General features: G+C 41.5%; 1 protein-coding gene across 1 annotated transcript in view; it reads right to left on the bottom strand.

Moving 5' to 3' along the window:
- The window catches only part of ibtk (inhibitor of Bruton agammaglobulinemia tyrosine kinase), a 158,148-nt gene that overhangs the window by 20,019 nt on the left and 123,935 nt on the right, over positions 1–14,194 (bottom strand). The window contains exons 22-24 of the mRNA XM_070885570.1: positions 12,638–12,789; positions 9,804–9,958; positions 8,116–8,208 (exon numbers count right to left, since the gene is read on the bottom strand). Of these exons, the coding sequence (XP_070741671.1) occupies positions 8,116–8,208; positions 9,804–9,958; positions 12,638–12,789 (400 nt within the window). The remainder of the gene's footprint in view (positions 1–8,115; positions 8,209–9,803; positions 9,959–12,637; positions 12,790–14,194) is intronic.

Raw genomic sequence — 14,194 nt, 5'->3', positions numbered from 1 at the left:
GCTGCTTTCCAATCCGCTGGTACCTCCCCAGAGTCCAAAGAATTTTGGTTAGATTATAACGAATGCATCTGCTATAACTTCCGCCATCTCTTTTAATACCCTGGGATGCATTTCATCAGGACCAGGGGACTTGTCTACCTTCAGTCCCATTAGCCTGTCCAGCACTAACCCCCTAGTGATAGTGATTGTCTCAAGGTCCTCCCTTCCCACATTCCTGTGACCAGCAATTTTTGGCATGGTTTTTGTGTCTTCCACTGTGAAGACCGAAGCAAAATAATTGTTTAAGGTCTCAGCCATTTCCACATTTCCCAAGATTAAATCCCCCTTCTCATCTTCTAAGGGACCAACATTTACTTCAGTCACTCTTTTCCGTTTTATATATCTGTAAAAGCTTGTACTACCTGTTTTTATGTTTTGCGCAAGTTTACCTTCGTAATCTATCTTCCCTTTCTTTATTGCTTTTTTAGTCATTCTTTGCTGTTGTTTAAAATGTTCCCAATCTTCTAGTTTCCCACTAACCTTGGCCACCTTATACGCATTGGTCTTTAATTTGGTAAGTCTCCTTTATTTCCTTGGTTATCCACGGCTGGTTATCCCTTCTCTTACCGCCCTTCTTTTTCACTGGAATATATTTTTGTTGCGCACTATGAAAGAGCTCCTTAAAAATCCTCCACTGTTCCTCAATTGTGCCACCGTTTAGTCTTTGCAGTCAGTTTTTATGTTCCCAGCAAGCTTCCTTTCGTACTCTTTTTTTTCCTCCACTCCTAATTAAACCCTTTGTCCTCCTCTGCTGTATTACAAAATTCTCCCAGTCCTCAGGTTTGCTGCTTTTTCTGGCCAATTTATATGCCTCTTCCTTGGATTTAACACTATCCTTAATTTCCCTTGTTAGCCATGGTTGAGCCACCTTCCCCGTTTTATTTAGACAGGGATGTACAATTGTTGAAGTTCATCCATGTGATTTTTAAATGTTTGCCATTGCCTATCCACCGTCAACCCTTTATGTATCACTCGCCAATCTATTCTAGCCAATTCACGTTTTATACCATCAAAGTTACCTTTGCTCAAGTTGAGGACCCTAGTCTCTGAATTAATTGTGTCACTCTCCATCTTAATAAAGAAATCTACCATATTATGGTCATTCTTCCCCAAGAAGCCTCGCACAACAAGATTGCTAATTAGTTCTCTCTCATTACACATCACCCAGTCTAGGATGGCCAGCCCTCTAGTTGGTTCCTCAACATATTGGTCTAGAAAACCATTCCTAATACATTCCAGGAAATCCTCCTCCACCGCATTGCTACCAGTTTGGTTAGCCCAATCTATATGTAGATTAAAGTCGCCCATGATAACTGCTGTACCTTTATTGCACGCATCCCTAATTTCTTGTTTGATGCTGTCCCCAACCTCACTACTACTGTTTGGCGGTCTACACACAACACCCACTCACGTTTTCTGCCCTTTGGTATTCCGTAGCTCCACCCATACCGATTCATAATAAGAAAAGAAGAATCTAGCCCCTCGAGCCTGCTCCGCCATTCAATAAGATCATGGCTGATCTGGTCGTGGACTCAGCTCCACTTACTCACCCTCTCCCCGTAACCCTTAATTCCCTTATTGGTTAAAAATCTATCTATCTTTGACTTGAAAACATTCAATGAGCTAGCCTCAACTGCTTCCTTGGGCAGAGAATTCCACAGATTCACAACCTTCTGGGAGAAGAAATTCTTTCTCAACTCGGTTTTAAATTGGCTCCTCCATATTTTGAGGATGTGCCCCCTCGTTCTAGTCTCCCCTACCAATGGAAACAACCTCTCTGCATCTATCTTGTCTATCCCTTTCATGATTTTAAATGTTTCTATAAGATCACCCCTCATCCTTCTGAACTCCAACGAGTAAAGACCCAGTCTACTCAATCTATCATCATAAGGTAACCCCCTAATTTCTGGAATCAGCCGAGTGAATCGTCTCTGTACCCCTTCCAAAGCTAGTATATCCTTCCTTAAGTAAGGTGACCAAAACTGCACGCAGTACTCCAGGTGCGGCCTTACCAATACCCTGTACAGTTGCAGCAAGACCTCCCTGCTTTTGTACTCCATCCCTCTCGCAATGAAGGCCAACATTCCATTTGCCTTCCTGATTACCTGCTGCACCTGCAAACTAACCTTTTGGGATTCATGCACAAGGACCCCCAGGTCCCTCTGCACCACAGTATGTTGTAATTTCGCCCCATTCAAATAATATTCCCTTTTACTGTTTTTTTCCCCCCCAAGGTGAATGACCTCAGACTTTCCGACATTGTATTCCATCTGCCAAACCTTAGCCCATTCGCTTAACCTATGTAAATCTCCTTGCAGCCTCTCAGAGTCCTCGACACAACCCGCTTTCCCACTAATCTTCGTGTCATCTGCAAATTTTGTTGCACTACACTCTGTCCCCTCTTCCAGGTCATCTATGTATATTGTAAACAGTTGTGGTCCCAGCACTGATCCCTGTGGCACACCACTAACCACTGATTTCCAACCGGAAAAGGACCCATTTATCCCGACTCTCTGCTTTCTGTTTGCCAGCCAATTCTCTATCCATGCTAATACATTTCCTCTGACTCCGCGTACCTTTATCTTCTGCAGTAACCTTTTGTGTGGCACCTTATCGAATGCCTTTTGGAAATCGAAATACACCACATCCATCGGTACACCTCTATCCACCATGCTCGTTATATCCTCAAAGAATTCCAGTAAATTAGTTAAACATGATTTCCCTTTCATGAATCCATGCTGTGTCTGCTTGATTGCACTATTCCTAGCTAGATGTCCCACTATTTCTTCCTTAATGATAGTTTCAAGCATTTTCCCCACTACAGATGTTAAACTAACCGGCCTATAGTCACCTGCCTTTTGCCTGCTCCCTTTTTTTACAGAGGCGTTACATTAGCTGCTTTCCAATCCGCTGGTACCTCCCCAGAGTCCAGAGAATTTTGGTAGATTATAACGAATGCATCTGCTATAACTTCCGCCATCTCTTTTAATACCCTGGGATGCATTTCATCAGGACCAGGGGACTTGTCTACCTTCAGTCCCATTAGCCTGTCCAGCACTACCCTCCTAGTGATAGTGATCGTCTCAAGGTCCTCCCTTCCCACATTCCCGTGGCCCGCAAATTTTGGCATGGTTTTTGTGTCTTCCACTGTGAAGACGGAAGCAAAATAATTGTTTAAGGTCTCAGCCATTTCCACATTTCCCATTATTAAATCCCCCTTTTCATCTTCAAAGGGACCAACATTTACTTTCGTCACTCTTTTCCGTTTTATATATCTGTAAAAGCTTTTACTATCTGTTTTTATGTTTTGCGCAAGTTTACCTTCGTAATCTATCTTCCCTTTCTTTATTGCTTTTTTAGTCATTCTTTGCTGTTGCTTAAAATTTTCCCAATCCTCTAGTTTCTCACTAACCTTGGCCACCTTATACGCATTGGTCTTTGATTTGATACTCTCCTTTATTTCCTTGGTTATCCACGGCTGGTTATCCCTTCTCTTGCCGCCCTTCTTTTTCACTGGAATATATTTTTGTTGCGCACTATGAAAGAGCTCCTTAAAAGTCCTCCACTGTTCCTCAATTGTGCCACAGTTTAGTCCTTGTTTCCAGTCTACTTTAGCCAACTCTGCCCTCATCCCACTGTAGTCCCCTTTGTTTAAGCATAGTACGCTCGTTTCCGACACAACTTCCTCATCCTCAATCTGTATTACAAATTCAACCATATTGTGATCACTCATTCCGAGAGGATCTTTTATTAGGAGATCGTTTATTTTCCCTGTCTCATTACACAGGACCAGATCTAAGATGGCTTGCTCCCTTGTAGGTTCTGTTACATACTGTTCTAAGAAACAATCCCGTATGCATTCTATGAATTCCTCCTCCAGGCTACCCCGTGCAATTTGATTTGACCAATCGATATGTAGAAACATAGAAACATAGAAAATAGGTGCAGGAGCAGGCCATTCAGCCCTTCTAGCCTGCACCGCCATTCAATGAGTTCATGGCTGAACATGAAACTTCAGTACCCCCTTCCTGCTTTCTCGCCATAACCCTTGATCCCCCGAGTAGTAAGGACTTCATCTAACTCCCTTTTGAATATATTTAGTGAATTGGCCTCAACTACTTTCTGTGGCAGAGAATTCCACAGGTTCACCACTCTCTGGGTGAAGAAGTTTCTCCTCATCTCGGTCCTAAATGGCTTACCCCTTATCCTCAGACTGTGACCCCTGGTTCTGGACTTCCCCAACATTGGGAACATTCTTTCTGCATCTAACCTGTCTAAACCCGTCAGAATTTTAAACGTTTCTATGAGGTCCCCTCTCATTCTTCTGAACTCCAGTGAATACAAGCCCAGTTGATCCAATCTTTTTTGATAGGTCAGTCCCGCCATCCCGGGAATCAGTCTGGTGAACCTTCGCTGCACTCCCTCAATAGCAAGAATGTCCTTCCTCAAGTTAGGAGACCAAAACTGTACACAATACTCCAGGTGTGGCCTCACCAAGGCCCTGTACAACTGTAGCAACACCTCCCTGCCCCTGTATTCAAATCCCCTCGCTATGAAGGCCAACATGCCATTTGCTTTCTTAACCGCCTGCTGTACCTGCATGCTCACCTTCAATGACTGATGTACCATGACACCCAGGTCTCGTTGCACCTTCCCTTTTCCTAATCTGTCACCATTCAGATAATAGTCTGTCTCTCTGTTTTTACCACCAAAGTGGATAACCTCACATTTATCCACATTATACTTCATCTGCCATGCATTTGCCCACTCACCTAACCTATCCAAGTCACTCTGCAGCCTAATAGCATCCTCCTCGCAGCTCACACTGCCACCCAACTTAGTATCATCCGCAAATTTGGAGATACTGCATTTAATCCCCTCGTCTAAATCATTAATGTACAATGTAAACAGCTGGGGCCCCAGCACAGAACCTTGCGGCACTCCACTAGTCACTGCCTGCCATTCTGAAAAGTACCCGTTTACTCCTACTCTTTGCTTCCTGTCTGACAACCAGTTCTCAATCCACGTCAGCACACTACCCCCAATCCCATGTGCTTTAACTTTGCACATTAATCTCTTGTGTGGGACCTTGTCGAAAGCCTTCTGAAAGTCCAAATATACCACATCAACTGGTTCTCCTTTGTCCACTTTACTGGAAACATCCTCAAAAAATTCCAGAAGATTTGTCAAGCATGATTTCCCTTTCACAAATCCATGCTGACTTGGACCTATCATGTCACCATTTTCCAGATGCACTGCTATGACATCCTTAATAATTGATTCCATCATTTTACCCACTACTGAGGTCAGGCTGACCGGTCTATAATTCCCTGTTTTCTCTCTCCCTCCTTTTTTAAAAAGTGGGGTTACATTGGCTACCCTCCACTCCATAGGAACTGATCCAGAGTCAATGGAATGTTGGAAAATGACTGTCAATGCATCCGCTATTTCCAAGGCCACCTCCTTAAGTACTCTAGGATGCAGTCCATCAGGCCCTGGGGATTTATCGGCCTTCAATCCCATCAATTTCCCGACTAATAAAGATTTCCCTCAGTTCCCCCTCCTTACTAGACCCTCTGACCCCTTTTATATCCGGAAGGTTGTTTGTATCCTCCTTAGTGAATACCGAACCAAAGTACTTGTTCAATTGGTTAAAATCCCCCATGACTACTGCCGTTCCTTTTTCACATGCCTCCATTATTCCCTTGATTATTGCCCGCCCCACCGTGAAGTTATTATTTGGGGGCCTATAAACTATGCCGACCAGTGACTTTTTCCCCTTACTATCTCTAATCTCCACCCACAATGATTCAACATTTTGTTCATTGGAGCCAATATCATCCCTCACAATTGCCCTATCATCTTTTATTAACAGAGCTACCCCACCTCCTTTCCCTTCTTGCCTATCTTTCTGAATCGTCAGATACCCCTGTATGTTTAATTCCCAGTCTTGGCCACCTTGCAACCATGTTTCTGTAATGGCCACCAAATCATACCCATTTGTAATGATTTGTGCCATCAACTCATTTACTTTATTTCGAATGCTGCGTGCATTTAGGTAGAGTGTTTTCATCCTAGTTTTTAAACCATGATTTTTAGTTTTGACCCCTCCTGCAGCCCTTTTATATTCAGTGGCCCTTTTTGTTTCTTGCCTTTGGTTTCTCTGCCCTCCACTTTTACTCATCTCTTTTCTGTCTTTTGTTTTTGTCTCCTTTTTGTTTCCCTCTGTCTCCCTGTATTGGTTCCCATCCCCCTGCCATATTAGTTTAACTCCTCACCAACAGCACTAGCAAACACTCCCCCTAGGACATTGGTTCCGGTCCTGCCCAAGTGCAGACCGTCCAGTTTGTAGTGGTCTCACCTCCCCCAGAACCTGTTCCAATGCCCCTCGAATTTGAATCCCTCCCTGCTGCACCACTGCTCAAGCCACGTATTCATCTGAACTATCCTGTGATTCCTACTCTGACTAACACGTGGCACTGGCAGCAATCCTGAGATTGCTACCTTTCAGGTCCTACTTTTTAATTTGGCTCCTAGCTCCATAAATTCGTCTTGTAGGACCTCATCCCGTTTTTTTACCTATATCATTGGTACTTATATGCACCACGACAACTGGCTGTTCACCCTCCCTCTTCAAAATGTCCTGCACCCGCTCCGAGACATCCTTGACTCTTGCACCAGGAAGGCAACAGACCATCCTGGAGTCTCGGTTGCAGCCGCAGAAACGTCTATCCATTTCCCTTACAATAGAATCCCCTACCACTATAGCTCTCCCACTCTTTTTCCTGCCCTCCTGGGCAACAGAGCCACCCACGGTGCCATGAACTTGGCTGCTGCTGCTCTCCCCTGATGAGTCATCCCCCTCAACAGTACCCAAAGCGGTGTATCTGTTTTAGAGGGGGATGACCGCAGGGGACTCCTACACTATCTTCCTTCCACTGCTCTTCCTGTTGGTCACCCATCCCCTATCTGGTCATGTGCCCTTTACCTGCGGTGTGGCTAACTCACTAAATGTGCTATTCACGTCATTCTCAGCATCGTGGATGCTCCAGAGTAAATCCACCCGCAGCTCCAGTGCCGCAATGCGGTTTGTCAGGTGCTGCAGTTGGATGCACTTCCCGCACATGTAGTCGTCAGGGACACTGGAAGCGTCCCTGACTTCCCACATAGCACAGGAGGAACATAACACGCTTCTGGTCCAGACTTCAGCCTCAGTAATGCCTCCACTTTCAGCCTCACCCTACGAAAATCTCTGCTCTGACGACCCAGAGTCCCAGAGTTTTCAAATTGCAGTTGCCAACTAACAGGAAACCCACACTATTCCAGCTCCCAATTGATCCAATTACTCCCAGTCTCCATTCCAACTGCTCCACTCATTGACTCATGCTCCAGACAACCTTTGACCAGTTAAAGCAGAAGCTACATACCAATCGTGCCCCAAGATCCCTGTTGTATATCTGTGTCATAGCTGAAATACCATGTTCTGTTTTTGAACTCTCATGCCTAGAGTCGATGTTCAAAGTGTGAATGAAGTACTGAACTTTATTTTTCGGAGAGGAATCTCTTGCTTTTAAAAAGACAAAAAACCTTTTTCGAAAAAGTGTTTAATACAAAACTGCCTTGTGTCCTGAAAAGGGCATATTTTTCTCTTGCCTTTTAAAAGATTCAATTCAGCTCATGCCGGCTTTCTTAGTGAGGAATCCAGAGCTAAAAAGGGACACTTATAACACAGCAAAGCAGCTAAAAGTACAAAGGAACAAAACTACACTAACACTTTCTAGAAAAATGCTAGCTGTCGAGCTTGACTTATAGTAGTTGAAGAATTGAGATGGTAGGAGCAGACAGCCTATAAAAAGGGAAGGAGAAAGATAATAAGAATTGGCACTATTTCTGAGGTCCTGGACATTATTGATGCTGAGACAGGAGGTCGCATGTAGTCCAGTCCCAGTGACATGATGCAAATTTTAAAGTTTTGCCTACGCAAGCATTTTCCACAGAAACAAATCAAGTTGGAAACATTTCTACATTGTGTAAAATATGCCAGAATGGAGAAGAACAGTAAATCTTTATACTCACCTTGCATTTGTCTTTGGTGCAGTTACACATTTTTGCATATTTTCTTCCATTTCCATTATGGCTCGTAGGCCTACAGCGGAAGGACTTGCAGGACTAAGAAAGAAAGAAAGACTTACATTTATATAGCGCCTTTCACGACCACCAGATGTCTCCGAGCACTTTACAGCCAATGAAGTACTTTTGAAGTGCAGTCACTGTTGTAATATGGGAAAGCGGCAGACAATTTGCACACAGCATGCTTTCGCAAACAGCAATGTGATAATGACCAGCTAATCTGTTTTTGTATGTTGATTGAGGGATAAATATTGGCCAGGACACCGGGGATAACTCCTCTGCTCTTCTTCGAAATAGTGCCATGGGATCTTTTACGTCCACCTAAGAGGGAAGACGGGGCCCTCGGTTTAACGTCTCATCCGAAAGACGGCACCTCCGACAGTGCAGCGTTCCCTCAGCACTTCACTGGAGTGTCGGCTCAGATTTGTGTGCTCAAGTCCCTGGAGTGGGACTTGAACCTGCAACCTTATGACTCAGAGACGTAGAGTGCTACCCACTGAGCCACAGCTGACACTGATAAGAAGAATTTATTTTAGAAAGTTCAAGAGAATTCTGTGGGTCACATTTAAACTGCTTATAGCTCTAATGAGAGAAGGACCAAGACAATGAAACACACTAAATTTTAATATGGGATATATTTTAAAATAGTCTCAAGCGTTGCAACTAATTAAAAATGCCTTGTGCATGTCGGAGAGAGAACAGCAATGATAGCTAGGGCTTGACAAGAAAGATCAGCAGTAGGATCACATGCTTGGCAAAGAGACAGTCATGATTAGCAGTAGCCAGGCCTCAGCAAAAAAAAAGAGAAAAAAGCAACTTGGGGACAAGCAAGAAAGAGGACTCAGTTAGGGAGAGGCAGCAGAAAGAGTGATGGCTTTGGAGGGAGATGGAGTAACAGAGTAGGGACTCAGAGGGCTAGAAATTCGTCTTGTACAGAAGCGCAAATCGAACAGTATGGCAGAGGCCACCTGTTATGTACCCCACCCCATATTCAGATCCATTGATGTCAGTTGAACGGAATATCGGGCAAGGTTTACAACGGGCAGTCGATGCGATAACGCCAGTTTCTGTGCTACCGACAATATTCAACCCCAGAAGGTTTTTCTTTAACTGATGCACAGGTTATTCCTCCAGCTTCTTAACACATGCTTTGCATACATTATATTGTCTGTACATATTATAGATTGCTGAGCCAAAATTACTATATCCAGAATTTGTTTTCAGTCTTAATGTGAAAACTGATCTGTTTTAAATGAGTTTGTCATAACAATTTCTTGATCATCTATATTTCTAGCATGTTCCACCTCTCCTCCTTTAAGACCCTCCTTAAAATCGAACCCTTTGACCAAGTTTTTAGTCACCCCACCTTTGGCTCAGTGTCCACCTTTTCCCCGATTATCCCCCTCTGAAGTGCCTTGGCACGTTTTTCTATGTTGAAGGTGCCACAGAAATGCAAGTTGCTGTTAAAAGGACCATCTTCTTTAACCAATCCATCCAAAATATGCATAACTTAACACTAAAGATTTATTACACAATCGTACAATACTCATGATATACAGACACATAACCCATATATTCATACTAAACCAATTATTATTGGAAAGTTTTCTAAATCAGGTGTGTGAGATTTATACCTGAGAGAACAAGTCACCCAGCCAGCAGCACTTCCAGAGCTGGATCTAGGAATGGGCTTTGGGTTTGACTCTTTCTTGGAAGTCCATATTTTCTCACTCATTTTTGTCTCTTCAGTTGGGCTCTTTATCTCAGACATATGAGCTCTTTCATTAGCCTAAAACATGAAACAATCGCAAAGATATTTTAAACCCTTGAAATTACACTGATCAACATTACCTTCTAGTCATAAAGGACCACAGGCAATTACATAGGATAATGGATAACTATTAGTATATGACAAGGCAGTAAATCCAATTGATGGGTTCAGACAATGTCAAACTGCAAGAGCAAAGCTGTAGCAGTTTATAACGCCATCTAAACCAATTAGATTTTTGCCTTAGCATCATTGAAAAGTGTGGATAATTTTCTATACAAGGTTGTGAATTCATTTTACATTTTTAAAGTCATGGTATTATATATACTTTTGCTGCCACTTCACACTATCACGTATTGCATGACCTGAAAGAATACCTTGGTAAAATTAGATTACTCTATTAGAGTAAATCCACTACCCTTAATAAAAATAATACAAGTCTATCTTAATCCTGACAGCAGCTCAGCCCCATTTACTCACCCAGACTGTCATGCTCTGACCCTCCCCAGACTGTGTCGTGCTCTGACTCCCCCCCACCCGCCCCAAACTGTGTCATGCTCTGACACCCCCACAGTTGCATCTATAATGTGACCATGTCAATCTTTATGTTTTGGAAAAATGGGCTTTGAAGCCATTTTTCAGCCAATGAAAAGATTTTGAAACTTGTTGCCTCTTCCAAAATGGGTAATAGAAACTAGGAGAAAGAAGGAAGGCAACTAAATAATATTAAAATTAGATTTTTAAGGAAAATAAATAAAGATTTAAAAATAAAAAGTAAGATTAAAGTTTACAGTACAAGGGAGCTGGACAGGCAAATGGATGACAGGGAAAGCAGTCAATTTTTAACACAAAAGTTCAAAGTTTTAATTAAAATTACAATCTTACATTAGTAGGTTACAGTAATAAGCTATTACAATAATAAAACTAGTAAAATGGTTGTAAGATTACTGTTTATTTCAGCATTAGTGCACTGAACACAGCAAAGGCTACAGGTCCCAACAGCATCCCGCTATAGTGCTGAAGACTTGTGCTTCAGAACTAGCTGCACCTCTAGCCAAGCTGTTCCACCACAACTACAATACTGGCAACTACGACAATGTAAACAAAAAGCAGGACATATCCAACTCTGCCAATTACTGCCATAGGAGCCTACTCTCAATCAGCAGTGATCGAAGGAGTCGTTAAGTACCATCAAGTGGCACTTACTCAGTTTAGGTTACACCAGGACCATCTGGCTCCAGACCTCATTACAGCCATAGTCCAATGGACACTAAGGCTGAATTGCAAAGATTAGGCAAGAGTGACTGCCCTTCATATCAAAGCAACTTTTGACTGAGCTTGTCACTGAGGAGCCCTAGTAAAACTGAAGTCAATGGGATCAGGGGATAACTCGTTGGTGGCTGGCACAAAGGAAGATGGTTGTGGTTGGAGGCCAATCATTTCAGCTGAAAAGTTACAAAACCAGCCAACTCAAGAAGGCATGAATTTCCTGGACTAGTCCAAGAAGTAAACTGATTTTGTAAGTTGTAACAAAGTACAGTACATATTGTAGGAGGTGAAAGTTGGGCTAAAAGATGCATCATAAATAAATCATACATTATGCTTCAAAAATTACAAAAGTTACAGGCCACACACTGGTAAATCATTAGCTACATATCAAGGTATTTAATTTGTACAATTACTTTTGTACTAAGCATTTCTAATACAGTGGAGTCAATGAACACTAATACTGTTAAAAAGGTGAAAGTAATTATCATAGAGATCAGCTCCAGGTATTAGATGACTGTGCTTTGTAGACTTTAATGAAAATTATACCTAGAAAATGTAATTTGGATACAATACAAAAACTGTCAATTTTTATTTCATTTATATTTTATACTGTTTGCTTACTTTTACAGCTAAATTTGGAGTAATTTACAGGTGAAGAAAGCCATTTTCATGCAGGATAGAAATATAAACTGCTGACAAAGTCTTAAAAATTGGTGGCTAAAAAATCAGTTGCTTAGTGCCCAGTAGAGCCTTTTGATTCTCACTGACTGAAGCCCTAATAAATCTGCAATGTGCATTTGATTTTGCAAAAATATCATTTTTGTGCCTACATTGAAGTACTGAAATGAACTGGTCTAAATGTATTCAAATTAAACACACTGCAACCACAGTTTTATATACTGCCTTTATATTGCAGTACAAAAGAGTTTTGTGTGTATCTGTTGAAATAATTGATAAATATAAATTGATCAGTTATAAAGTAACAAAATGTCTATGAGCTTGGTTAGACAACAATTTTATGACTACAGAGATTGAAATATGTTACTATTAAATAAGAGTTTCATGCCCCTTAATAATTTTGTAAAAATTACAGATTTAAGATTTCGTATTAGTGCAAGAAAAGTTTAACAGTTACTCTCCTCAAATGTATTTAAATTCCCTTTCAGTCAATAAAAATTACTTCATAACATTTTTAGAATAGTGATAATCACATAGGACAAAATATAAAGTGATGAGAGCTAGTCAATAGGGTAGTGAAGAGCTGCAACAAACCACAAAGCACAAGGTGCAACAGGAAATTAGGGAAATAATGAAGGATTGCCAAAACAACCCAAAGCTGTAAAGTGGCTCAAGGCTCGAGTGTTTTAGCCTGGTTTTGTACTGCAATGTAACCACTCGTCATCAACAACATACTGTATGAAGTCTGCAGACCTCAGATTTCTCCTGGCAGAATCCAGCTGCAAAGTCTGGTGAAGCTAATTCTCTGGGGCTGGCTACTCCGCCAGCATAGCTGCCTTCAGAATCGGACATCAACAGCTCCTGCAGGGATTCCACTGAATTAGTTTTACCCGGTCTTGCCAAATCTGCGGGAATAAAGAATATTGATCTTCAAGCAACAGTTATAAAAACATTTGTGTAATGAAAAGTCTTACATGTACCACATCTTCAATGAGTCTATCACACCTTAAATGCATCCATAGCATATAAAGCAATGTGTCACACTTTTTTTCAAATAGTCAAGTTAATCATGCTGCTTCACTGAAATGTGTTTTTTTAAAGCTACCAATCAAGAACTAAACATAAAAGCATGCAAAATCAAAATCACAACTTTTTTCAAAACCACCTATCTGGAATCAGAAACTACCACAAAACAAGCCAATCAAATTACCCAAACAATGGTTTTTGGATTTCTTTGAGTAGTTTTGTTTCATCATTCAACTGACTGTATAACCCTGAAGAACAAGGGACAGCATCACATTAAAAACTTAAATAATTCACAATTAAATCTTTAAACGTACTCATATAATTACTGATGTCCTGCTGCAAATCTGCCCAATTAGTTTTGCCCAGAGAGCCCAGCTTCTTTCAGAGATCTGGATCTAAAGTTTGCTTTCTTCTGTTGGGCATTCCTGATGTTTTTCAAGCCTCAGTGTCTGCCTCAGTTATCACAGATCTGCAGAGGGCAACCTTAGTGCGGGCCGTTTTTGTGGGCCATCCTAGCTTCTTCACAGATTTTATTGCAACGGTATTTTTTCCAGTTCCACTTCAAAAGCCCCAGTAAATGAAATTTCCCATCTGAAGGCTCGTCAACCCCAGTATGAAGTGTCCCTACATCCCTCCTATCCAGATTACATCACTGCTCACTCTCCTATGCTGCTTTCCAAGACCTGACATCTTCAGCACCTTATTCCTCCAACCTTGTACCATCTCAACAAAAAGCTCCAAACCAACATACAGCCACTACTCAAGGCCTACATTATACAAAAGGAAATTTACTTTTTATTTCATTTTCCCCCAATCTGAATATTGCCCCGGATTTTGCAGTTGTAAAAACTGTCAGCATTTGTCGTCATTACGCTGTGAAACTGACAGCAACTTTTGGCATCTACATATGCACAGTTAAACGTGGAAATCCAGAAGTCAGTGATTCCCTACTCCTCCACAGGGTGCACTGTTGAAGTCCCCGCAGATAGAAAACTCTTGAATTGATGTGAACTTCCATTTTTTACACTCTAATCTTGTTGTAAAACCCCCTGAAAAAGTTAAGTTTTGTTGAATGAGGTGTAACTGGGTTATTAATGGTGTTTTAAAGCATAACTACTGCTAAACAACTTCTCTGGCCCTGAAAAACAAATTTTATATTTGTGTAATGTCAAATTCCTCCATGATAAAAATTCCATAGGATTTTAATATAATAAAAACACATTTTTTTAAAGTTTGTTTATATTTCAGCTTCTACATGAATCCCACATGCATGACCTAATCTTT

Source organism: Pristiophorus japonicus, chromosome 7, assembly GCF_044704955.1.
Source record: "Pristiophorus japonicus isolate sPriJap1 chromosome 7, sPriJap1.hap1, whole genome shotgun sequence".
Taxonomy (NCBI): Eukaryota; Metazoa; Chordata; class Chondrichthyes; family Pristiophoridae; genus Pristiophorus; species Pristiophorus japonicus.
The sequence above is the reverse complement of the archived record's forward strand: the minus strand, read 5'-3'. Positions and strand labels throughout refer to the sequence as shown.